Source organism: Argiope bruennichi, chromosome 7 (assembly GCF_947563725.1).
Source record: "Argiope bruennichi chromosome 7, qqArgBrue1.1, whole genome shotgun sequence".
Taxonomy (NCBI): domain Eukaryota; kingdom Metazoa; phylum Arthropoda; class Arachnida; order Araneae; family Araneidae; genus Argiope; species Argiope bruennichi.
In genome coordinates this window covers 124,032,996-124,060,267 of record NC_079157.1, presented here as the reverse complement: position 1 = coordinate 124,060,267, position 27,272 = coordinate 124,032,996, and the positions used below count along the sequence as shown (strand labels likewise).

Genomic DNA, 27,272 nt, shown 5'->3' with positions numbered 1-27,272 from the left:
CGAAAGAAAAAGTTCAATGTATTCTTTGGTACCATGAATTCAAATTGGCCGCTGCTATTCAATATTAATCCTTTGCATTGGGAAAAGTAAGTCGATGCTTAATTATTCACCTAATGCAAAGGTTTGTCACCCCAAAATTTATATATATATATATATATATATATATATATATATATTGTTTTATAATCAATTATTTCGTTTAATTAATTTACATCTTCTTACTACTCTGTAAGTATTTTTAAAAATCAAAATTAAATAAATAAATAAATAAAACGTCAAAAGGATGCACCGTCTTGAGTGGTGAGTGAGAGTCCCCATCCGAGAGCAAAGGGATACTTACAAAGGGTTGCATAAATAAGATTGTTTTGCAACGGCATTTAAAGGTACTGCCTCAAAATGTTGAATCACAGATACTGTGTTTAATGTGATACACTAAATGTTGGGCAGAACGTGGCGAGAAATGAAACATCGCTTTTACATTTCTCGAGTTACCAAGAGTGCTCACATTGAAATTTACTGATATAAGAGATTTTATTCAAACCTTTGTGAACACTTTTACAATATATTGAAACAAGCATTAACCAAATTATAATAATTTGCATAATAATTGTTAGCAATCAGGAAAAGATTTTGTACCCACCCTGTATTTTGTATCATACTATATATCAAACCGGCTATTTGTTGTTCGTAAATTTCTTCTGTTTTTCATAAAAGTTAATTAAAAATGACTGATATGATAACTATTGTTAATTTAAAATTCATCAAATATTTTTTTAACTCATCTCAGCCAGCAACCACTCATTCGTCTTGAAAGAAGTGAACGTTCCTATTTGGCGCCAAGACCGGTGCGAAGCGGCTCTGCAGTTGCAATTTGGCACCGAATTCACTTTGCCAGGTAGTTCCTTGTGCGCTGGCGCAGAAGGAAGAGACGCTTGTGACGTAAGTATGCTTTACAAACAATAGCATAGAATGTGAATTGGTGCATGTTTATTTATAATTGAAAAGAAATTAGTTTTCGTTTTGGCCAACTATTTTTATCAGTAACATTACAACCCTGTGAAGCAATTATGAAAAAATATATAATAGTGAATTCATTGCACGTAATGCTATCGGCTAGAAACAAGAAATAAAGTACGACGAATTAAATATTTGTATAACTAAACGTTCGTTGTAGAACGATTAAGGAACTTGAAACTAATGTAGATAAGAAAGGGAGTTAAAAAAGGAAAGAAAAGACAAGAATTGTAAAATAAGTAAAAACAAAAGTTTATCTGAATATATAAACAATTCTAATATTCAAAATTTAATTTCTTTGTATTTATATTACACTACCAAGTTCAAATAGTTTTGTAATCTTACAGATTAGCCGGCTTTGGACATTGGTTTTTTTCGGCCGTATTATTAACTTTTTAGGTTGTTGAATTACCAACATGAAATGCATGTTTTAAAAATTAACCCTTTTCATTTGATAAGACAGAAAAACGTGAATTTAGTTGAATCACTTTACTAGAAATAATTTTTTGTGCAAATTAACAAGTATATATTGCGAAATAAAAACAGGAGTGAAATTTTTACTTCAGAATTCATATCTAAAGTGAAGATTAATAATTATCAAGATTATTAACAAGCGAAGTAAGTCAATATTACCCATGTTATCCATAGACATACATTTAACAATATCCCTAGTAAGATCATCTGTATTTGCAAAACTTATTTAATTTTTTTCATTTTTAATAGCTAACATTACACGTGTTCTCAACTCTCAAATTAGAAACCAAAAATGTTTTGTAAAAGTTGATAATGAACACTGTAAAAAAAGAAAAAATCTTTCTTCCCATTCTTTTTTTTCAGAATTATTATTTATTTATTTGGCTTCATTAATTTTAATGGCTAAGATTACCCATGCATTCATTTTTTACTAAAATTACTCATGTATTTATTTTTTATTATATCTAATATCTACGTTTACCCATTTACTCATTTCTTACCAAGATTATTCATGTATTTATTTCTTTACTATATCTAATGGCTAAGATAACCCATATACTGATTTCTTCATTATATCTAATGGCTAAGATTACCCATATACTGATTTCCTATTAAGATTTAATTATTTAAGTACTCATGGCTTCATCATTGCTAATAACCAAGATAATTTGCATTTTCATTTCTTACTAAACAAATATTTTGTCGATGATAAAAGTGAGAAATAAGCGAAAAAAATTACCAATATCTTTTTTTTAATAATTAAAAAAAAGTAATAAAAATAGTAAATCGGTTAAAACAATGCCTCAATAAACAAATAATTTTCATTGCAAATCTTAATTTAGAAACATTCTAAAATTGGCCACATTTAACAACCAGTTTTTTCGCCCAGTTCATTGTTTTTGTATATATTTAGGCTGTTAACAAATTTAGGGAATGCATCTTTTTAAAAAAATATCTCCTTGTTATTTAATACGACTAAAAAGCATAGCACTCGAATCCGCTTACTGGAAATTCAAAAGTGTACATATTTCGAAATCAAAGTGGAAGTAAAAATCCTCCAACGCTGTAAATGAGTCACAAAAGTGGGCGCTTGGATGTTTTAATGATTGAGTTTTATAATGAGTCCATTACAGCATTAAAAAAACTGTTACGAACAATGTATCCAATTGTATTTATCATGCTATCAAAATTAACCCTCCAGTTGCTTATTCCACACTTTCCGAGGGTTGGCAATCAGTCCATTTTCTATTGAATTCCGCGTTTTTCGCAGTTTAGAATGTTTATTTTTACGATTACAGATTTTTGGTTTATTATATTATTATCATTTAACATATAGTATCAGTTCACTTTGAAAAATATTTGAACTTATTTGTAAACAATGCATCTAAATAGTGATTTTAAAAAATTACACAGTCAGAGATGTAAAGGAAAAAGTCTATGGAATCTAATATTGATATCTTTAAAAAGATAACTTTCTGAGTCTTAAGATTATTAAAGCTAATTATTTTGGATGAAATGTACATCCATTTCCGTCGGCAAGTCATTACGTTTACTTTCGGATTTTAAAAAAAAAACCTTGAAAATAAATAAAGATGACTTATCTGGCGACGGTTAAATATATTTTTCTGCTCAATTAAACTTTCTATTTGAAGTTGATTTCTTTTATACTTCTTCCCACTAAATGCACTTTTGGTGATACAACAAACCATCAGAAGAATATTTCTGATAATATTTTGAAACTCCATTAATCAGATAAGTGACACGCTCAATACAACGCAACTCTAAAAACATTCAATGAACGGTCTAAAATTCGCAGACTGGTTTTGCTTACATTTAACTGATGCCATTCGGTGATAAGTAACAACAGCGATTTCTGTGCCACGTACATTAGCGTTTTGTATCTATACATTTGTATTTTTTTTCTCTCCAGGGCGATGGAGGAGGTCCTCTGGTGTGCCGCAAGAAATCCAGGTGGTATCAACTCGGCGTCATATCGTTTGGCATAGGTTGCGGACGCAGGAATACACCAGGAGTCTACACTCGAGTTCAGGCCTTCTCATCGTGGATTCACGAGGTTGCTTCCAGATATGTCACGTGATAGGAACATTGAATAGCAGCCAATCAACAGATGATAAAAATACTATAAACCTTTATTGATGTAACGTGTCATCAACATCGGTCTTGATCGTATAAGACGACGAATCTTCAATTCTACTATATCCGAGCTTTGGACTATATCTGCTAAGTGTTATTCGACATTGTTCATCCCAACGGCGGAACGCTTTCTTATTGGCCATCTGTTTATATGGAACTATTCAATGAGCTAGCAAATTCTTTGGTATATTTTTTAAATAAAAATAAAGATTATATTATTTGTGACAGTTTTTGCTTTATTATTAGAGTAAGGATTTGATGTAGATCGAATTTCAGAAAATCGTATTGCAACCTTTTTTCTTGTATACATTCCTGCTAGTTTACATGATTATCATTACATGAAACATTTACAGTAGAATCGAATAAAAAATGATTCAGATACTTCAAATGATGAAATGTTGAAATCGAACCAATCGATGTAATTATTTTTATATAATCATTTTTATGAAGATAATTCCCAAATAACTTTTTTCTTTTACAAATTCAAAGACATTCAAGCTTTCAAGATTCATAAAAATCACAAAATCTTATTTTCGATTTTTTATTTCACAGAAAAGAGGCAGGGGAAAAATGTCATTTTTTCAAGCAGTAATGTTTACTTCATTTTGTTGTAAGTACCAATCAGGCACGAAAAAAAAAATTTAAGTTTCTAAACAATATAGTTCTACAAATGTGAGCTCGTTCATCACTAAGCATTCTAGCTTAGGAAGTCTTAATCTAAGTTTAAGATGTTGAGGTGTTAAGGTATTGAAGATTTTCGTCTCAACAAAAAATCATCAAATAACTCTAAAATGAACATAATATTGAATATTCTTCTAAATATAAGAAACTTTCAAAAAGATGATAAATGTATTTTATTTAACATGTTTTATAATAAACTCTGGCGTTACAGTTTGCACCTTTTTTATTTTTACTTTTCAATCAAAGACATATATTTTTGTAGCATTTTTAATCGGTTTATTTTGAATATTTAAATCTAAATTCTTCCCGTTTTTCAAACTGGACTAGTACAAAGTGAAAGAAAGTAAAACGTGAAAAAAAAAATGAAATATTAAATAATATAAAATATCAGTAAATTTTAATAAATTTCCAAATATTACTTCAGAAGGAAATGGTAAAGATTATATATAATTTATGAAATGTATTTAGAAATTGTCTTGTTTCTCAAGTTTGATTATTACCTGCATAACCTTACTTTAGAATAAATAACTATTTTAATATACCATTTAAAAATAATTTAGTAATGGGTTAGCGACTCGAATTAGCCATCTAAATCAATTTCTACAGCTTTTCTTATCATTCTATTCCACAGGTAGAAATTCAAGAGAATGAGCGGAACAGCTTTGTAATTCTATTACAATGGAAATTTTGAGTTTGTTTTCTCATTGTGAATTATTGCCAACATACATTTTACATTATGGATGCTTGAAATGAATCATTTTGCAGCTTTGGAAGTCTTAATGTTGAGACTTAACTTAAAATGATGAACAAATGTTTACATTTGATAAAAGTGCAGTATTTGTGTAAATATTAAGATGATATGGAATATGTAGAATATTGAATAACACAAACAACATGCCCACAAAATAATACAAAACAGATCTAAATGAAAAACACCACAATAATTAAGTATATAATTACAGACAAAAAACACATCAAAGAATTGGTTAAGCAGAGACACATAGATAGATCACAATACAAACATAAGCCATTTCACAGATTTATAAAACATAATTGCATCGTAAGTCATACACAGATCAGGGGACCCTATTGGCATACTAGTCTGAAGTATACTGCTGAATATGTTGCAATGGAATGTATTAATTTCCATTAAATTTGTTAACACTCTAAACATATGCGTAGTTATGTAAGCTGTAAAAAATATTATGTCATCTTGAAAGAGCAATGATATTCTTTAAGTATGATCAACAAAGCTCTGCAGTGTAGATGACAGATTTTCATTTTTTCTGATACAGTCTCTCTAATTTCTTTTTAAGTTTGAATTCTTCTGCTTCTCTTGGCGATACAATTCCTTTCCGTTTACTGCCAATGGCAATAGCGGCAGCTGAAGTGGTCGCCAAGCAAAACAAGATGGCGGCGCAGGAGACAGATATCAATATCAGCTTGCAGTCTCCCACAATGGAAGAGCGTTTCTTTTGAATATCTGTAGGTACAGACATGAAAGGAGCTGGAAAAGAGAAAAAAAATGCATGAAAAGTTTATAAACATTTAATATTTTTATAAAATAGCAAAATAATTTCTAGCAAAAATAGCAAAATAATTTCGGTTAAATGCTATTTGCCACCATCGAATTGGAAATAAAAGAGAAATTATCAATCGATAAAGTTAATGAAAAAAGTTAAGAAACATGAAACAGCTTCAATGTTTGCAAATTTCATCAGTCGTGCGTCTTCTAAAGGCAGTGTGATCAGTGAATTTTAATAAGTGAAAACTAAGATCTCTGAAATAGAGAAACTTAATTCTCTAAATTCGATTTGTTAATATATATATATATATTACTGGCAAAATTTGAAGTCCGACATTTTATAGAGTAATTTGGCATCTTTAGACAAAATATGAAATAATTGATATTTTAAGAATTTACAAGGAATTCTATACAATATCAAATGACAAATCGCAAAGAATTAATTAACCTCTTGACTTCGGTATTTACTAATCTTCCTGATTCGATGACACATCCTATTTGAGACATTTATTATTTTAATTTCGTTAAGCGTTTATTAAGCACTTTTAATTGATTTTTGCACATTAAATTACTTAATATTTCCATTTCATTGCAGATTTGTAATTAAAAATTCAGTAATTCGATGCGCGAGTCATACTGAAGGGTCGTATGAGAAGGATTTAAATAAATCGCCGGTTCCTTTCAAATATCACGTGGTGATGTTATTTTCTAGGTATTTCTAAATAACATTTTTGATTAAAGCAATAAAAAGAACAATAAAAGCACTATTAAAGTTTTATATGTATCAGTGCAGCCGCCAATTATGAATCATTGTGGATTTAGTTAAGTAGAATCCTTTGGAGTTTTAAAATTAAATGCTTGATATTTTATCTCAGCATTGAAATGTTGAAATATGATATAACTTGATAAAAATGCTAATGACAAAAGTGAAATATGATAATCGTAAAAGGAATCGTAAAATATTCGATCCAAATTAATTAAGTCATCTTTGCAATTTTTTTATATTATCTCAATATGAATATTAATACTCACATTTGATTAGCAATAAAATATTGAATATTAATGATTCAGAAAATATTGAAATAAGGATTATTTCGTACACTACGCTTTACTTGAAAAAAGATGATCGATTTCCAGGAAAATTCAAATGAGCCTACTGCTTATTCTCTGTAAATGATCATTTTAGTATTCGAAAAGGTAATATTTATTTGAGGAACTTTATTTTATCATTTCTGAAATTCTAATCAGAAAATGTTGCTAGATACCGAAAATTTTTTTATTGCTTTTTGGAATTCTAACCTTTTTATAATCAAATATTTGCATGGAAATACACAAACTTAATTCGAAAAAATAAATATAATTCAGATTAAAAGTTATGTAAAATTGTTAAGAATTAGAAATAAAACTAATACAGAAATATTTTTTTTCCATATGTTTCACTTTTTTTTTTTTTTTTTTTTTGCCTTTTTTGACAAACGATTTCAACTTGCACTGAGAACGAAGTTTCCAAATCTTTCCTAATAATCCTTACTTTGTGAAAATCCGCCTAAAGTTACAGCGAGCTGAAAATCTTCCGTGAAATTCTTGACGTTGGGTGTCTCTCCATCTAAAGTTCTGATGTCTCTTCTTCTCTTCCCCCTTGCCATTTCACCATTGCAGAAAGCCTGGAAGACAAATCAACATGTGGCTTGAAAATACGACCGTTCCGTTCGATTTATTCTATGAAATACTCGACTTTTACAAATTAAAAGTTATTCAGTGTTTGCATTGAAAATTTTTAACTTTCAATGAAGAGTTCATTTATTAAGATTGATCAAATATAATTACATATACGAGGGTATCAGGAGCTCAGGGACAAGAACTGATGTCTTACTACCTCCTCACACCAAACACTTCTCTCCGTTCCCATAATTAACTGTGAGGGAGGTCTGTTCATGAATTTATGTTCGGGAAATATTTTCCACTTAGTACAATGCTGAAGCATGTATATTTTTTAAGCTAGTTATTTCATATTTATTATTATTTTGTGAGGATAAATATTCTATACCATAGAAGAAATCAATGATAAAATCTATTACTTTCTTTTAAAAAGCCCAGGAATATAAAACAGAAAACAGACAGAAGTGTATTTGGTTTTCGCTTGGAAGCAATTTAAGTATGAAAATTATGTAATTTCATCATTTTTACAATACAAAGATGCAAATGTTACTTTTCCAAATCTCTCTTTTTTTTTCTTCATGCGCTTTCTTTGCTTCTCTTTTTTATCATTTGAGAACTGTTGTTACTTAAGTAGATATTACATCCCATAAAAAAGTGACATGGATCGAGATCTGGGGAATTGACTGTTTATTTATTGAAGTATGGGAGTTTGATATTTTGAAAGTAATTTCTTCTTTGGAGAAATTTGTGAACTAGCGTCTTATAATGGTGAGGCACCAAGATAGAAAGTTAGGAATGCTTGAAAACACAAGTTATAGGCATGCGCTTTATGTATTTGAAATAGACGAAATTTTTCTGATTAGTCATTCGCATTTCCTCACTTGTTAAGTGGGGAGTGTTAAAACTCATTTATATTCAAAAAATATGTATTATTTTAGACTTTTGAGCGTGATTATACAAGTTGTCGTGCAAATAAGTTAAAACTGGTATCCGAATTTTTGTTTCGTTACTATAAGAGTTAAAAGACAGCAGACATTGAAATTACCAATTGGCAGTCCGATAGTTCTGCACATGCGACCACCTGAGCCGAAAGTCTTAATGTCTCCCCGTCCAACATATTCTGGAACATGAAGGCTTTGAAAACGAAATTCACCGCCAGTGGGTTGTTCGGATCTCTCTGTGGATGGAACGGAGCGATGGGTCTGTACTGAGGATTCCGACATCTACAAATAGAAGAAGAAAAAAAAAAGAGTACAATAAAGAACAAAAGGTAATTTGCACGAGCATTCCTTCAAACGAAGATTACTAAACAAATGAGATTACTTACCCATCGGAAAGCACAAGTTGGGCAATATCGTGCGCTGTGGTGCCATCGAATTGACCTAACCTCTGGTCTCGGTAGATCGCATTCTCCTCTACATCTATGTTGTTGGCACCTCCCTCTTGCCCCTGCGGAGGATACTGAGATGAACGCGCATTGCTCGAAGCTCTGTTGCCGGACAATCGAGTGATAACGACATCTTTCAGCATGGCGAAATTCCACCCTAAGGGGGAATTGAATTCCACAGTAAAAGCATCTTCACAATACAACACATCAAGAATTACATAAGAGAGTGGTGGATAGTTTAAATAAATTATTCAAAATTTCACTGTTTTTGCTATGTTTGAAAAATATTAAACAAAACATCCAAGAATTGTATGATTTCCAACAATTTTTTATAAACGCGGCAGTGGTCTCCTCAAAACGTTCTCGCGGGCTCTCTTATAAAAGTGTTATCCTAAAGAAAGCCTTACATGGCGTTGGCACACAATTGTTATGAACCTTTATTAACCTTTCACGTGAATGTAACGTTTTTACTGAATCTTTTGTGTCTTTCTGGATGAGTTTTTTGACGATTCATCACTGGCATGCGATTAATAGTATCCGAATATTAAATTTGTGTTTTAGACATGCTTTCCCCAACCGATTGAAACTAAAAACCCATACAATTTGCAGTCACCAAATCACATACTAAATTTCGTACATTTAAGTCATTGCGTCTTTGAGTTATCACTTTTACATGTTTCTAAAAGTACTGCCGAACAGACGTCCAATCCCTTGTTGTGTCTGGCTCAAAATTTGACTGGTGTCTGCACTATAGCTGCTCATTCTGTGCATCGTATTTTATCTACCAGCTATCTTCATTTTGCAGTTATCGTGTTACATTATATACGAACAGCCGGACGGACAGATTTTCTCTGAGCAAATTTTACACAAAATTTAATAGAAATATACAAATTTGGTATAAAGGCCTATATCAAATTGTATCCCTTTAGAGGAAAGGCAAACAGACACAAGGACATTTTCCAAAAATGTGATTTTTGAACTCAGGATAGTCTAAAACGTGGAAATTCGTCAAAATCTCGAGTTCGAACTTTTTGACGATTACTATACTTTATACTAAGTGCATATGCAAGAATGTAAAAATATGAATTTTATTTTAAAACTAATGAAACGTAAAAAAGATGCGCCTTTTTGAATGAATAATGAAAAGTAATTTAATACATTAACCGACTTTGACGATCAGCTTGTTTCGTCCAGATAATTAAATTTTTATGTTGCTAATGATTCACATAGAATTCATTTATAGTTTTAAATAATTAGCCTTCTTATTTAATACGACTGCAAAATCTGAATTGAATTGAATCAGTTTGTTGCAAATTAAAAATATTACGAAATAAAAGTGAAGATGAAAGTAAAAGTTCTACTGAGTTAATGACTAGCAAAAGCGCATCACTGAATATTTTGATGAATGAGTTCAAGTTCCATCATAATATTTTAAAACATTCTATCAAATTGAATTTAAAAATATTTTTTAATTAAAAGTGGAAATTTGCACAGAAATAAAATTATATCAGTAAATAGATTATATAGATATATAAGATAATTCAAAGACTATTTTTGAAGAATAATAGTTTTGGAAAATATGATATATTAATTTCAATAGGCAAGTCACCCTTCTGACGACGATTAAGCCTGTTTCTTGCGCTCGGTTAAGCTTTCTGTTTGAAGAATATTTCTTTATTTTTTTTATATCTTTTATTTCCTTTGCGTGAATGAAATTTTGGGTGAAAGGGCAAACATTCTCCAGGACATTTCTAATAATATTTTGCAGCTTCATTAATTGCTTAAAAAAAGAGTTGAATTCAATGCAATTGTAAAAACATTCAATGAAGCATTCTGAAATTCGAACGATGATTGGTTTACATTTGACTGTTGCCATTCAGCAATTAGTAATAAAAGTGATTTCTGAGCCATGGGCATTAGCGTTTTATATAAATAAATAGTAGCGTTTCTCTAAATGTAAAGGATTGAATTGCAAGTAATCCAGTAGTTGGCACCTATTCATATTGCTTACAAAAGCCAAATTTCCAATTCCAGAAAAGAAGAAGACTGTTAAGGTGTAAAATAAACGGAAAGCTTGGAAAGAGATATAAATCTATAAATTATCTGTAGAAAACTTTATGCAATCAGTCTAAGTATGTTTGCTTTGTTTAACTACTTATTCAAATATGAGCCATTTTTCATTTTGATTTCTACTGCATGTCAAGGGGTAAGCGTTGGCAATATAATGAGGTACCAACCAGTAGATTTCAGCCGAATGAAATTTCAATATATATATATATATATTTGCATTGTGAACAGTGATATTAAAAATAAATACAAATGTAGAGAAAGCTACAAACAAACGCTATGAATCTTAACCCTTAAATGTATATTGTTACTAATTGTCTACATCCAGTTAATTGTATTCAAAACCTGAGTGTGTCCGTTTCCGAATGCACATTTATAACCTTAAACAATAAATCATGTGTGAAATGACTTCTCATCTGTTGTCAAGTGAGCTATCAATGTTTGATGTTGTATTTGAAAATTACATAATATAGAAGCTATATTATCGGGAAATACTGTATGTTGCCAAAAGTCTACATGCAGCTTTTTTTTTAAATAAATGTACCATATTATTACCTGGATTTTTTTCTATTTATTTTTTACGTAACTTATGACTATTTTCCTATAATAAACGCTTTTTTTAAATTCAAAACAAATAAATACGCATTTAAGTGTCAAATATCATTTTTCTAAGGTATGAAAAACTTTTCAATCTTATTTGTACCGTAAGTGTCACCTTTAGATATTTAGTCTAAACCAACAACATTTATTTTTATAAAAAGGCATAAAACATATATGTGTACAAATTATTTTAAAAGTATATATTTAAACTCAAAATAAAAAACATTAAAAAAATTAAATAACAGCATTAAAAATAAGTTCATGCACTTAATACAAAGATGTATTCTGATATTAAAAATCCACAATGAATTAGAACGCAACGGATTCAACAAAAATCGTCAAAAAAAAAAAAGCGCCGGTAATAAAATTTTTATGGAAAGTAAGATCTCAGATGCTAAAACGCTGCTGGTTTAAGATCATATCTTTAAAGCTGCTGTAACAATCTATTATTTGGAATAAAATAAAAGAAGATTAATGAAACATAGGTTTTGATTCTGCATAGATAAGAAGATCCGACAATTTCAGAATCAGCCGGTATGGAAACTCTTATATCTAATACTCTAATGCTCGTTTTTGCATTGCTTTTTTTAATCTAATATTCTATTCATAAAAAGTTTAATGGATTAATATGAAAGCTACTTACATTTAAACGAACAAGAAATAATTTTTTTCCAAACAAAACCACGAGAAAAAAAAATCTTCAGGCATTTTTCTATTTTAGAATAGAAATAAAGTATTTTATACTATAGTATACATTATTGATATTTTTGAATTGATTGATGATCAATTCTGTCAACTAATTTAGTATTATTGTTCTATTGTTTTAACTTGATTCTATAGATATCAAAAATTGAATAAACACTGTTTAATTTACGCGTACAGAAACGTCTGTTGTTCCAGCAAAGATCAAATTTCCACTTTAACTACTTAGTTGTTAATGTGCAAATTATCTAGGTAAATTAAGAAATGAAACAATTTTCCGCATTTTAATTTATTACTCTAGTTAAGGAGATTAACTGCTCTGCACTTTAAATGTAACATTTCTTTTCAAATATTCATTATTCCTTTTATTTTCTCAGAAACAATGGGAATAAGTCTGAGGCAGCGACTGCCTGCAGTGAAAAAAATAAATATTTACTTACCATCACCCTCTTTGACCATAGCCCTTATCTGTAGATCCTGGCCTACCCTTACGGTGGCGCCGGACTTCATCTCTCTGTTGAAAGTTCTGGACCCTTGACTGCGACTCATCAGAGACATTCGGCAGGCTACATCGCGAGGTCCGCTTCGAAACACTTTTTTCGTTTGTACGGAACGACCCTCCACCCTGAAGGAAAATATACACTTCAACATTTTTTTTAAATGAATAAAAACATTCCATAATTTTCATGACATCGTGCAGTATTTATCAATATCTGGTGTTACTTGGAACGCTGATTAAACTATATAAATAATTTGAACACATTTGTTAAATTCACACTTTAGCTTAGTTATTCAATATTAACGTCCAGTTTTCTAGCAACACAAGGATTATTTAGGGACGGACCTCATAATTTTGAACCGCGGTCAGATGACGAGGACGACACCTGAGCGGTCACTCCCTCTCCAAGCTTGGCCCCGACCTATTTAACTTGCTTACACAACTGTTATTCAGTGGAACCGGTCAACGAACCTGAAATCCTCCAGTTTCGAAGTCGAGACCTTACCATCAGGCCACCATGGCTTCTTAAGCTAGGGTATTGAACATTTTAATCTTGGATATCTTATCTAATAATATCCTAAATCCAAAAGTGGCTTATTATATCTAAAATTGATTAATAATTCCGTTGTTCTGCGGAAATCTATGAGGATGAAAACACTTCACCAAATCGATCATGAAAGCTGTTTATTACAAATTAAATTTCACACCTAATAATTGAATGTTTTATTTTTTAATTCAAGCTGTGGAAATATTATCAAGTCGCTTAACATCTTCTTTCTTTTTAACTTTATTTTTTATTTCCTTATTAACAAACAAGAAAGTTTTTATTTACCCTTTAAAATGTATTTTTAGAAAATGATTTGTAAAAAATGTAACCATCCATTAAATGTACTCACGCGGAGCCCCGGATGTCCATAACGTGTTGTGTCGTCGCAATTCTATCTTGTGGCTTGCACATGATCATGACATATTCATCTTCAGCCATGCGCAGACCTTCCATGTAGGGAAATCTAATAGTCACTGAAATCCACTCCTGGAAGGAACATAATGCAATTTATTTATCTTGTTTGCAGTGGCGATACGATAGAATGACAAGATTAGCAAAATGTCACAGGCCACATTGCGTACGAGTCACGATATTTCTCGTTTTTAGCAGGCCGAACGTTGACCGGGTTACGATATTTCTCGTTTTTAGCAGGCCGAGCGTTGACCGGGTCACGAGATTTCTAGTTTTCATGTTTCTTCGGCTGAATCGATGCATAACCAACCAGAGGAAAATATTTTTGTTAAGTTACGGGGTTAACGAAGCCTTACGCATTCTTATAACAAACGATTAGCAAAATAACTGAATGTCGACATTCCAAGCATATGGAACACAATCGGTCAGTATAGACAATACGTCGGTAGAGCTGTGCCGATAGTTTACCATACCTTATAAAGTGCTTTAATATTGTAGATTTTGTTATTATTTCAAAGTTCGTGTAAGGAAACGTCTTTTTAAAATGTAAAAATTCTTATAAAATAAATAGATGTATAAAATATATAATAATATTTAAGAATATTGCTTACCAAGTATGTTTCCAGAGCGTTCAAAAATGTGCGGGCCCTCGGAGCAATTTGTTAAGAGACACTAAACCTCATATATAAAAAAAATACAGCTATCTGATTTTTAATCCAATGTACTCAGGACTAAGGCAGAGCTAAATTATTGAATGCTAATGAAGATGTGATAAGAATATCGTAAAAATTAGTACAATGATACTTAAAAAAATGTTGTTATTAAAAGTTCTGAGACAGACAAATTATTTGTGAAATTATTCTGTTAGGCAAATTAGGCGAACAGTTAATGAAATGCTTGAGGGAATGATGTTTGTTTGCATCTTTAAAATCTCATAGAGTTTGTTTTTCCGAATGAAGAATAAAGCAGCGTTCACATGAGGCCAACTATTGCGCGCAACAGAAGGTCACACCTACCTCAGGAACATCACGTGACCCCAATGGTAAAATGGCAAATGGTGGTCTCATCGGGACAACTACTTGCCATTGTCCCATTTCGGTCATGTGATCTTCCTGAGGTAGGCGTGACTTTCTGTTGCGCGCAATAGCTGGCCTCGTGTGAGTTCTGCTTAAGAGACAATGCAATTTAAAATATCAATGGTAGAATTTTCCACTTTATCAGTTATTCTCAACCTGAGTGAAAGTCCAGGAAAAGGGAATCTGAAATAAGACAGGTAATAACAATTTACAAATTTTCACAACGTTTATCTTAATTTTTCCTTCCTACTTTTCACAATTTTTAAGTCTTTGACCCTAATTCGTAACAAATTAAGAAGACAATACGGTAGAAATTACGTGATGTGTTACTACGGAACATGGAAGAGTTTTTTAAGTATTGCAAAAGTAATTAAATATTGTTGTTAGCAGAATTCAGCATTAAGAACTAATAATCTTCATATAATATCAAAGGCCTTTAATATCTAAGGGTCTAATATGCATATGTAGTCAACGCATGTTGTTGACTATCTTTATTCGTGTTGCCACTTGAATTGTCTTTTGAATTTTGTTTTTCCAAGATAGGGTACGGAGTTTATAACCTCGAAGTTCTGAACCTCGAGGCATAACATATAATACGGGTATTGACATGGCATTGAGAATACTTATCACGTGTTCGAGCATTATGAAGATGGTTATCAATTACTATCAGCAGTAATAAAAATTCATAATATTTTAAGAAAGAGAGGGAGAGAAATGCAGAATGAATTTTACGTAAGGTGGTTTCGGCAAAATCGGTGCAGAGTCATGTAGCAAAGGGTAACAAAATAAAACTTCGAGAAATAAAATTCTATTACTTTGTTTTCATTTTAATCCCTTATGTTTTCTGTTATTACCGACATTACCTTGCGTACCACTGGTAAGTTAGATTGCACGTAAATGTGACATTATTAGTCAAAAAGCTAATATAGTGTTCAACGTCAAATTCCAAATTCCACGTTTCATTTGCTGTAAAGCTGACTCCTTGTTTGTCCTAAACGTAAATTAGAAACATGTTCCTAGAACTAATTTCCACCCAATGTACTCACCTTTCCATCAGATCCTTGCTGCACCCTGACCCCACATTTGTTGAAATGCTGTACATACATTGCGAAGGTCCTCTGGAACCCCGAGCCTTCGTTGGGCCTCATGGCACAGTCAGCAGCTGTGTAGCTCGGCCCGGCTGCGTCCTCAAACACAGGCTGGGACGTGTACTCGGCAGGAGGTATGATGACAGCAGACAGGAATGTCACACCATTCGAATGTAAGCACTGAATATCTGCGCACATGAAATTATTTATCTTAAGGAGTGCAAGACCGATTCGGTTTGATTTAGTTTAGTTGTATTAACGTCTCATTTTAAAGCAATACTAGGGTTATTTTGGGACGGACTTCGTAATTTTGAACCATGGTCAAATGACGAGGACGACACCTGACCTGATACCCTTCTCTCCAAACTTCCACACCATACCAGCGGGCAAGACCGATTGAAAACAATTGCACCGAATATAAATAGATATAAACTTTATTTATACATATGTATGTGTGTGTGTAAAACTTGGATTGAAAAAGTAGACATTGAGTTTTTTAATACTTTTTTAATTCTTTTAGAATTTCAAGGATACAGTTCAATTTTTTAGCTTTGTCAGGATTTCGTCATCCAAGCCATGGTGGAAGCAAAATGGCGAACTGAGTGGTCAAGCAGAAAAGATGAAAAGAGACAGCATGAGAAAGAACTTCGATCTTATAATAGTTTGAGAAGGAAGGACATAAATTTAGATATTACGAATCTGTAATGTTGCTTCCCAGCACAGTTAGTTACATCGTAGGAAAGACCATTTTACAATCAGCATTATTGGATGCTGATCGGATACCGGATCATTAACCCCCGTGCTTGGCGACGATTTTGGTGACTTTGGAGACAAAATAGATGAATTTTCAAGAGGTTTGGCGGTAGAACCAATAAGAGCTAAGACATGCTTAATTATTCAAGAAGCTTCTTTGCCCTGCTCCGGAAACTATAAAAGGTCGACAGTCCAAGCCGAAGACAGTCGAGGAGTAACGGTCACGTTAATGGAACGACAGCCAGGCATTATGCAGTCTACCATTACCGGGGATAAGTCCCCGCCGGAGCTAGGCGCACCGTCAACTCAACTCTGATCCGAAGACAGTCGAGGAGTAGTATAGAGTCGCACAGTGAGTCAACTGCGAATTATTTGGATCAGTCTATCGAAACGCAAGCACTGAGTGGAGCTCAAGTGATTGGTAATCTGAGCTGTGGGCCGAATCATGGAGCTTATTATAGAAGTAGAATCGAGTCGTGTGAGGAGTAGTGAGTCGGCAATTGGATATAGTTAAGGCGAGGAGACAGTTGAGAATTGCAGGCGTTTGGAGAGACCGTAGAGAGTAGCTACGTACATTCCCTCCTCCTCCTGAGTTCTGTCTGGTCGTTTTGTCTGCTTTGGTTGTTGTTAGTTACCAATTATTACTTGTGGGCTGCTGTTTGATCCAAGTGTGCTGCTATTTATTTCTTGTGTACGTCTCGGCTGTGTTTTCGTGTCTTCGTGTTAATAAACATCATCGTATGTTATTGAGGCCAATCGATTCCATGCATCCACACGATGACTTTACGGACTTTGTGGAAGAAGTTCCGTAATATTTGGAGTCAGCATGGGATTTTAACTGATTTTCCTAATAATATATATAATCGTGTAATTAATAAGAGCGAAGAACTTGCGCATATTTATCAAGATTTGATGTGAGTCGCGGTGACATGATGATGGGAATGGGTTTCATGTTCGAAATCCCAAAGAATCATCATATAGGTGCGACTGGTGCACGTCAATTCTATTAGGGACAAATGTCCTAATGTTGGTCAGATACGGAAACTTGGACAGGAGAATAATGAATTAGATGTCGTCTTTGTTACCTGATCAAAGTTTGTTAAATAAAGAATAGATAAGTTCGTCCCAGAATAGCCTTTGTATTACTTCGGAACGGGAACATAATGTGTAGCATTGCTAGAAAACATAACTATATTTAATTCTTAGATTAAACAATTATTAAGTAAAGTGGAATTAGATTTCTTTTAGGAAAATATAATGTATTAAAAAACAAATTTCAGATTACTTAATTAACTTTTCTAATTAATTAATTTTTAATTTTTATATTCGCTAAATTTTGTTTCTATTTTAATTATTAATTTGCTTTTTATCAGTAATAAAATATATTTTTCTAATAATAAATGATTATTCTCTAAGAATGAAATTATTGCGGATCCCTCTATGGTTTCTTAACAAAGCACACTTTTATAATAGAAAAGCAAAACTTTTTTTTATAAAAAATAGTTTTTTTTTTCAATTCCTACTATTAGTTCACACTCACCCTATATATATATATATATATATATATATATATTATATATATATATATATATATATATATATATATATATATATATATATATATATATATATATATATATATATATATATATATATATATATATATATATATATATATATATATATACATCTTGTTCAAATTTTCAATCGTTGATAAAATACTTTTTATTCATTCATTCAAGTTCAAATCCATTTGTTTTAAACTTATAGTGGATAACACTTGATGTTAATACAGTTTTTTTTTAAATATAATTAATTAATTAAATTTGTCTAGTAATTTCTATTTGGTCACCAAAATCACCAAATCCGTCACCATGTCGCCAAATGGTCTCCAAGTTTGTCACCAAGCTCTGAGATTACTGACGCGATACCCGATCATAAATAATATAAGAAAATAAGTAGGAATTCAATTTAAAAAAATTTGCCCCTTAATATTATAATTCTGTCATATGTATATACATATTTATATTAATTGTAATTATTTAATATAAAGTAACTAAAATAAATTTTTGTTGTTGACCTAAGTAGGAATTGACTTAAATTTTTTTTATATATAATACTTGTTTTTCAATTCATTCACGCGCGTAAACTTTATCGATGTAATTAGCTATCTACAGAGTAAATATGATTCAATACAGTTTAGTGGGAGAATGATGTTAAAATATATGAATAAATTAAATTCTTATTTGAATTAATTTTAGCCATATTTTGAAATTTAGACAATTACCCACCTTCAGCGTGCATACCACCCCTAGTCACATGATCGTTTTCCACATGATTATTAGGATGATGGACGTTCTGGATGGGTGCGGGAGGTTGGACGAGAGGCGCCGGAGGTCGAGGCTGATCTAAAGGCGCTGGAGGTCGCGCGGGTTGAGGTCTTGATGGTGGTGGACCAAGTGGCGCAGGTGGTTGAGGTTCAGATATCCATGGATCAGGATCCCACCAACCAACTCCAAAACGATCAGCTTTCTTCTAAGAAACAAATCATTCATCTTTTCGCAAATAAATTTTAGACAATTTCCAAAGAAAGCATATATGTTGGAACGACATGCACTGCAAAGCAAATAATATGTGCTTTTTTTAACTTTAATACAAGAATATATAAAAAACTATTACTACTAATGTAATCAAATTAATTTAATTAAATTTCTGATTCAGTTGTTTTCAAATTAAATTAAATAATTTTATTTTCAATTGATTTAATTTGAAAATATCATTTAAAAAAAGAAAATTTTTAAGATTGAATATTTAATGAGATGAATAATTACAAATTTTAATCATCCAGTTGTATTTCAGTATTTCGGTAATTAGTAATCAATACGTAATATAAAACTCATAATTAAAATAGTAAAAAAAAATACATGACATTTTTTAACTGCTACATATCACATGATCATGAATCAATCCAAATAAAATAGTATACTTAGTATAATGTACTTAGCGCACTTAATATATCTTGTTCCCCTCTGGCATATTTTGTTCCCTTCTATAATTTTGCAGGTGAAGGAAAATTTCTAAAATCAATATTTCATTTATTAGAAACTGCAATACTTTTTGACTGCCATTTTAATATAAAACAAACACTTTCTTTTTAAACAATTAAATAAATTTATATAAAACTGAAAATCCCATTGTTGAATGCGACTGAAATATGTAAGCAAATGTCTATGACCCTGTCTCTGGCCAAAATTACATGGCTAGAAATGGATAACAATGACGTTAACTTTTTTTAATTACAGCCAGTCACCAGATTACCACAGAGCTAATCCGTATAAACAAAGATTGTTGTGACCGGCTGTTATGTTCATTCACTATCCAAATTTTTGCATAAGAAAACAACGGCCAATAAAAGTTTAAAGAATCTTCAAATTGTTGGTAAAAGACTAGAAATCTTCACCGTAATTTCTTTTAATATTTTTAAATTTCCAGATTAAAATTACTATTCATATTGAGTCTTCCTCTAATTTCTAAACCTATTTCTGCGCATATACATGCCTTGTCTTGCATCCTTCCGAATCTGTAGAAATATTCAGGAAATCTTCCATGTCCCGATACAAACAGCATTATCATCGGGTAAAATATTCTTTTTATAATTTTTGGTTCCGATATGAATTCATATGTTATGCACCCTTTGAACGACATGATCCATCTATCACTGCATAGTGATCTCTCTTCTAATTTTCTTCTTCAACATTTGGAATGATTTTTGGAATTACAATATGTATTTGGTCTTTCTGAGCAGCCTTTTTTGCATGTTCATCTGCTCTCTCTCGTTTCCGAATATTCCAGTAGAGCCTTAATCCAGTTTAATCTAATCCATTTGTCCTCTTTAAACAACAATGACGTGAACTGGTGGAAAAACATAAGCAGAACTACCGAAGAGTTTATGAAGCCACACTCTCTATCACAGCAAGTAGCTCTGAATGAGATTTGAACAAGAGAGGAGGGAATAATAGTTTCAGTGGGAAATAATAAATTTCCACTAACACAAGGGAGAGGCTGAAACTTTGGAAAATTATTGCATGGTATATTGAGATGCATTATCTTAATCAGGCAGTATCTACAACTTTATTTCTATTCTTTCAGAATAAAATTTTATTTAACGATAATGCTGTGTTTCATTTTCGCCAAATTTCGAAACATAACCAACGATAAATGTCTTTAGACTATTTTCTTGCGAAAAAAAAATGCATTATAAATTACCTTATTATAAATTTGTTTAAGCACTTTCTGGAGTAGAACACATTGTCTTATTTTACATGGTCTAATATGCAAAACAAAAAAAAAGACTGTTTTGTTTAACGAATGTTTTCATTAAGAGTGATATACGAGAATCAATAATACTCGTTCAATGAGGTTCTGCTGTAACTGGATGTTCGAATTTCTTTTAATTTTTTACATTGAATTTATTAATGAAATATTCATTTTTATTAACAACTAGCTGGTACCTGGCGCATTGCTGTCGCAGAAGAAATAATTTTGGAATTATCGTTTGAAATTTGAAATAGCTGTCTTGTTTAATTAGAAATGATGGAAAGAAGGATATTTATTTTCTTGTCGACAATGAATACATTCATCGAAATTAAATGATATATAAGGAAGAAGTATAAATAATATTTATTCTATTTTTTGACCTTATTATTCAAGTGCTTTAGGGTAGACAATATTATTATTATTTTGTTTTGTTTTGTTTTTCCGTCTTCAGCAAAAACAAATAAATTCCTTGGCTGTCTGATTCGTGAGCATCCAACATACAACTGTCCATGTGAATTTGCCATATTTTTTAAATTTTATTTTAGATACTATAGTACTTTGCCTATAAGATTCGCGCAAGTGCAAGCACTAAGTGGCCAAAGTTTTATCGCAATTGAATGAACGGTATGGCAGCACATAAAATAGGAACTATCAAACATTCATTTTTATATATATATTTAACGCGAATCAAAATTCTTACTTTGGTATCATCAGGCTGGTCTTCAAATGACGCTTTCATTAGGACTTGGCAGAAGACACCCCAAAAAATGAAATGTTCAATGAAATGTTTCATTTCTGAAGTAAAAAAAATAAATATAGAATTATAAAAAAGGATTTTTGATACTTTTGCTGGTTCCTTAAAAGGAAATCGCAAAGGAATTTGATTGAATGACAAGTAAAAGAGTGGTTTTAAAGGACTTTCGTATCGCGTCCCTGTTAAAACAGGCGATAAGTGTTTTAAGATTTTTAATAAATTGTTTCAATTATGTAGATTTATTGAAATTTTACTAAAAATAAAGATTGCTTTCTTTTTTTAATACATTGCTATTTTTATTCTAATGAAAAAGAAAATGGAAGAATTTTCTTCTTCCAATTCCTCAGTGTAAAAATAAAATTTATTTTTAACAAATACATTAAAATCTTTTATTAAAATAAAAAGACATCTGACGTTTGGAAAAGAGATTCAGTATGTTTTAGTATCTTTTTTCTTAAATATAGCTTTCTCACTTTTTTGATTATGGAAGTTTATATTAAAAGAAAAAGTTTTACTAAAAAGTTTAACAAAAATTTCGAAAGTTTTTTTTTTTTTTTTGTAAAATTACTGTAAAATACTTTTTGCTGGAATCTCAATTTTTTTCCTTTTAAAAATATAATTAAAAATGTCCTTTCTTATTTCTTTGTATACGAAGTACAGACAAAGTATTGTAAAATAAAATAAAAAAATAACAGCTCGAGAGTTTGACACATTTCCACGTTTTAAACCTCCCTGAGCTCGAAAAACCCATTTTTGACATTATGCCTATCTATATTTGTCTATGATAAATAAAAAGCCTTTTCAGCTAGACGGATGAAATTTGTTTCAGTTTTTACAATAAAATTTGCAGATTTCTTCCAGATTTTGACAATATCCATACATAAAAAGTAAAACTGTTTGGCTGTTCAAACACGATATTTGCAAAATGAAGAAACCTGGATGGATAAATTTTGGTACATAGATTTAGCATTTAGAGTATCGATGCCTTTCCATTTTGAGTCAAATCCAAGTAGAGGGTGGCTGTTTGTGGGTCTGTTTTTTCAAAAACATGAAAACGCAATAACTCAAAACCGGAATGATTTAAATATATTAAATTTGGTACGTAACTTTGGGACTACAAGTGCAGTTCTGTGTCAAATTTTGATTTCAGTCGATTGGAAAAACGCATCTGAAATACAATTTATATTTTCAGATACTATTAAACCCATGCCAGGGATGAATCGCCAAAAAACTCCCCATTAATCACACAATAAATTCGGTAAAAATGCTAAATTCACGCCGAAGGTTAGTATTTCATAACTACTGTACCCCAAAACCATGAAATCATTCTCTGGAATAACACTTTTATGAAAGTTTTGAGAAAACTACTGCCTCTAGTTTCTTGGCATTTTTTTTCTATAATAAACATTAAAATGGGTGGAATATGATAAGATATTTAGGCTGTCATTCTTTCTGTAATGTCAGCTCTAATTCAAAAAGCATTCAAAATATTATATTGGGTAGATCATTTGAACTGAACTTCCAAATTAAGTGTGCATTATTTCTTAGGTAGCAAGCATTCATTAAAAAAAATTTCAAATAATTTAAAAGCATATCGAAATTTTAACATATTTCTTCGATTTTAAAGTATTTTTTCATGCAGCTTCGAAGCAAAGTATCGCACAAAAACTATTTTAACTTCACTAAAAAGTTCAAAAAAATGAGTCTAATACTAATACTAATTTTACTATTAAATACTAATTTCATTTTCTTTTGAAAATTCTTTTTTAATTTTAATCCAAATTTCGCAAGCACAAGTAACAATGCATGTAAATGAAATAAGCCTTCTCTCGTAAAAGCTTTAAGCTACATTCTTTTACCACTCTTAATGTTACAAAAGCGAATAGTTTTCTGTGGGCATTCACTTCGGAGTAAAACTTTCACTTATCTTTTCAAACGGATGGCGCTTTTGGGTTTGCATTGTTTCTTTAGACTGATTTATGTAAAAATCTTTACGCTTAGAATGCAACGGCTGATGTGCGTCTCGATTGCACTCACTACTTCTTGCGTGTGTGTGTGCGTGCATGCGGCATTGAATGCATTTACTAGATATTATGTATTTGTGGCATTGAATGCATTAACTAGCTATTGCGTGTGTGTGTGTGTGTGTGTGTGTGTGTGTGTGTGTGTGTGTGTGTGTGTGTGTGTGTGTGTGTGTGTGTGTGTGTGTGTGTGTGTGTGTGTGTGTTTCTGTGTGTGTGTGTTTCTGTGTGTGTGTGTGTGTGTTTGGATTAACTGAATCTCTCCGAAATCCTTCTCCCAAATCCCTCCGCTTATAAAACTCATACAAAATATGGGATTAGTTTTAAAATGGAATGCTTCCATGCTGAAATATTGACAAAAATGACTTTTTTTATTCAGTTTTCTAAATTCGATATTTGATTTAGATTTATTGTCTTAGTTCTTTGATTACTTTCGAGCATAATTGAATTAAAAGTTCAATTCGTTATGTTTTACCTATTTTCAAGATAGAATTATTTGCTACTCGAAGCAGATAGATTTCAAAAAAAAAAAATCAATACTTTATAAACATGATTCTAAAATTTTCAATATATTCTTACAGATGAAATACTTTTAAAGTACTTCTGGAGAAAATATGTGTTTGGATTTTTTAAAATCTACGTAGATATGATAAGGTTTTATCTCTCTCATAAGGAATTATCTCACTCACAGAAAAAAAAAAGAAAAGAAATGAAAATAGCATTGATTTGTCAAATTTGGAATTTTTTTTTAATTAAATTGTGTAAATTAGTCTTTTTACTAAAATTATGTACAGTTTTCTCTTTTGTAATTATATTTAAAATGTGCATTTTAACAAAAAGAATCAAAAACTGCACCATAATGTTTCAAAAATTAAATATTTTAAAACGATTTTTTCTCTTTAAATTCGATAAATTAAAGGCTGAATTTTGAAAAAAAAATCAGAGCTTATATTTTTTTATTGTACGTATTCAATAAGTAAAAATTAAAAAAGAAATCAAATATTCTTTATTTATAAAGAGGAACATTATATGCTTATTATTTTTTCAATAAACAACCAACAGTAGTAAATATTTGATGAATTAATGAAAAAATATTAAATGTTTTCCTAACTAGAAATATATTTAATACATTGTTGTATCAAATATATTTCTAGAAACAATGGCTAATCGGTCTAGTTTTATCTTCTAAAGACAAAAACCAGATAAATATGCATGCTTTATATTTCAAATTCACTACATATACTTCCATGTGTAGAGAATACATTAAAATATTTATAAAATATTATTTTGAATTTTTTGTTTCATTATTGAGTTTACTTATTCTAAAACGAAATGCCTGAATCTTTAATAATAGAAAAAGTCAAAGTAGAGAGTAAAATACTCTTTATACATAGAGGAAGAATTAATATATTTTGACCTTAAATTATCTACAAATAGTAGTATGATGAAAGTCAATAAAATAATAAAAAAGTAGCATATATGTATATTTACTTTTTAATTAGAAATATTTTTACTATTGCTGTAGTTTCTCTTATTATTTGTAAAATTTTTAATACTGATTAAAACTGCTATTTGATTAAAATTGATCATAAACAAGCTAAGTATATATTCTATAGCTAAAAATGGATGAAATTGCAAAAAAGGTAAAATGTTTGTTCATGCCAAGGTTAATACTAAAATTTAGAGATGTCACTTACCTCTGTGTTCTGAAGTTCCACCTTCTCACCGGCTATTTTAAGTAAATAAACTTGTTTGCTCCTTAGATGTCTTCCTTTATACCTTCTAGAAATCATCAAAATACAGGTCGCTACTGCACATAAAAAAATATACCTTACCACCGAGATCTCCACACTAAATTTGAGTGTCAGACCCTTCATCTCTTTCTGACATGGGGGTCGAAAGACATTAGAAAAGCCCATAGTCAGAATGTCATCGAGACCCGAGTATGACAAGGGCGATTGTCTGGTGGCATTCCTTGCCAACAAGAACGGAGGGATTGCAATGTAGGTCAGTACACAAACTTAACGGGGCAGAGGCAGTTGGACCAAACAATAGTATAATGTCTCGCTGGTTATTTATAATTTGCCCTGCGATCCCGGAAACGAAGATGTTTGCATAAAGTTATGGATTCCATTTCATCTAACATTGAGATAAGTGTTAGAATTTTAAAGAGTTGAATATTGTCTTAAGATGAAAATAAAAATTAAAAAAAATGCCATATGTCAAGGCATAAAAAGAAAGAAAAAGCAAAATTTGAAAGATGATAGATGAAATTTCAGAGCAAAATGGTAAGAAATGCCAGCCCTGTAAGTATTCTAGAACAAAGCAGAAATATATATATATATATATATATATATATATATATATATATATATATATATATATATATATATATATATATATATATATATATATATATATATGCCGTGCAACACATATATTCAAGGAACACAATAAAATCTTATAGTAGGGTAATTTACATATTATCTTGTTGATGTAAATAAAGAAACCATCTCGAAATTAAACATAGATTCCTGTTATAATTATAAAAACCATGAATTAAACTGGCTAAGGACCCCTGAAGCTGCAATTCTACGAGACTCAAACTAAATCTCGTCTCGATAAATCTAGACTTAATATAAATAAAATCTGGATTTCAAAAAAAAAATCTAGATTTAAAAAAAAATTGACCACATCAGTAACGATAGCAGAAAGCTCTTGAAATGTTCACCAATTTTATATTATCGTACTTAAAAGTATATAAACAAAAAGAATAGAAATGGTCACAAAATTCGATCTCTAGATTTTGAAGATCTTCCACGTTTCAAGTCCGTAAAAGAACGAAAGAACTATTTTCGAAAAGGATGTCTGTCAGTAAGTGAACATGATGACTGAAAGAGGAAATAAAAGAGATGCAATCTGTACGCAGTCTTTCAACAAAACTGTTGATTTCTATTAAATTTTGGCCACCACTGAACTTTGAAAAGTTGGCAGCGATTTTCCTTGTTTCTGAAGAACATGTGAGCCAAATTTCAATAATATAGTATTGAATCTGTAGATTTATATAAGAAATACACACAGAGATTGACATGTAGTCAATAGCCTTTGGCAGCCAGCTAATTCGCCAGGATTCAAAAGTAACAAAATTTTCTAATTAAATATTTTATATTGTTTAATAACTTCTACAATAAAATATTTTTAACCCTTTATTTACCGACGGTACTTTTAAAGTACCGTTTAAATCCGTCTGATTTCTTCACAATATGATTATTTTTTCTAACAGCATTTGAAATAACAGGAAGAATGTATTTCCAATAGAAAGCAGTAGATGTAAACTAAAAAAAAACATTAAAAAATCTTTTATTATTAATTTGATTATTTTAATTAATTAAAAAAGGGGTTTTTTTTCTCTTTTTCCTGGATTTATTCTGTACCAAAAATTAACTAATGGTTCAAAAATAAATTTTCAAAATTGATTGTAAAATAATCCGGTAAAGAACGGATTAAAGCCTCAAATTTTGATAAACATTATAATTCATATTA

At 30.7% G+C, this 27,272-nt stretch overlaps 2 protein-coding genes across 2 annotated transcripts in view; one reads left to right on the top strand and one right to left on the bottom strand.

The window, feature by feature from the left end:
* LOC129975864 (phenoloxidase-activating factor 2-like) overlaps positions 1-3,867 on the top strand; it is a 48,233-nt gene extending 44,366 nt beyond the window's left edge. Inside the window, exons 6-7 of the mRNA XM_056089113.1 lie at positions 788-939; positions 3,419-3,867. Coding sequence (XP_055945088.1) covers positions 788-939; positions 3,419-3,586 — 320 coding nt within the window. The 3' untranslated portion in view covers positions 3,587-3,867. The remainder of the gene's footprint in view (positions 1-787; positions 940-3,418) is intronic.
* Positions 3,868-4,209: 342 nt separating this feature from the next.
* LOC129976045 (uncharacterized) lies at positions 4,210-25,458 on the bottom strand. The gene is made up of 10 exons (XM_056089395.1): positions 25,427-25,458; positions 21,655-21,749; positions 18,929-19,172; positions 15,843-16,072; positions 13,659-13,795; positions 12,704-12,888; positions 8,835-9,051; positions 8,553-8,730; positions 7,380-7,512; positions 4,210-5,830 (listed from the first exon to the last, which is right to left on the bottom strand). Exons 2-10 carry the CDS (start codon positions 21,745-21,747, stop codon positions 5,601-5,603), a joined length of 1,647 nt encoding a protein of 548 aa, XP_055945370.1. The 5' UTR covers positions 21,748-21,749; positions 25,427-25,458; the 3' UTR covers positions 4,210-5,600.
* Positions 25,459-27,272: the final 1,814 nt, after the last annotated feature.

Excerpts from the sequence above, each read along its gene's own strand:
- LOC129976045 (XM_056089395.1), bottom strand. The coding sequence starts at position 21,747 with ATGAAACATTTCATTGAACATTTCATTTTTTGGGGTGTCTTCTGCCAA. Across the intron at positions 9,052-12,703 it reads TATGGTCAAAGAGGGTGATG|GGTGGAATTTCGCCATGCTG; the intron begins GTAAGTAAATAT and ends ATTCCCCCTTAG. Across the intron at positions 5,831-7,379 it reads TTTAGGCGGATTTTCACAAA|CTCCTTTCATGTCTGTACCT; the intron begins GTAAGGATTATT and ends TCTCTTTTCCAG.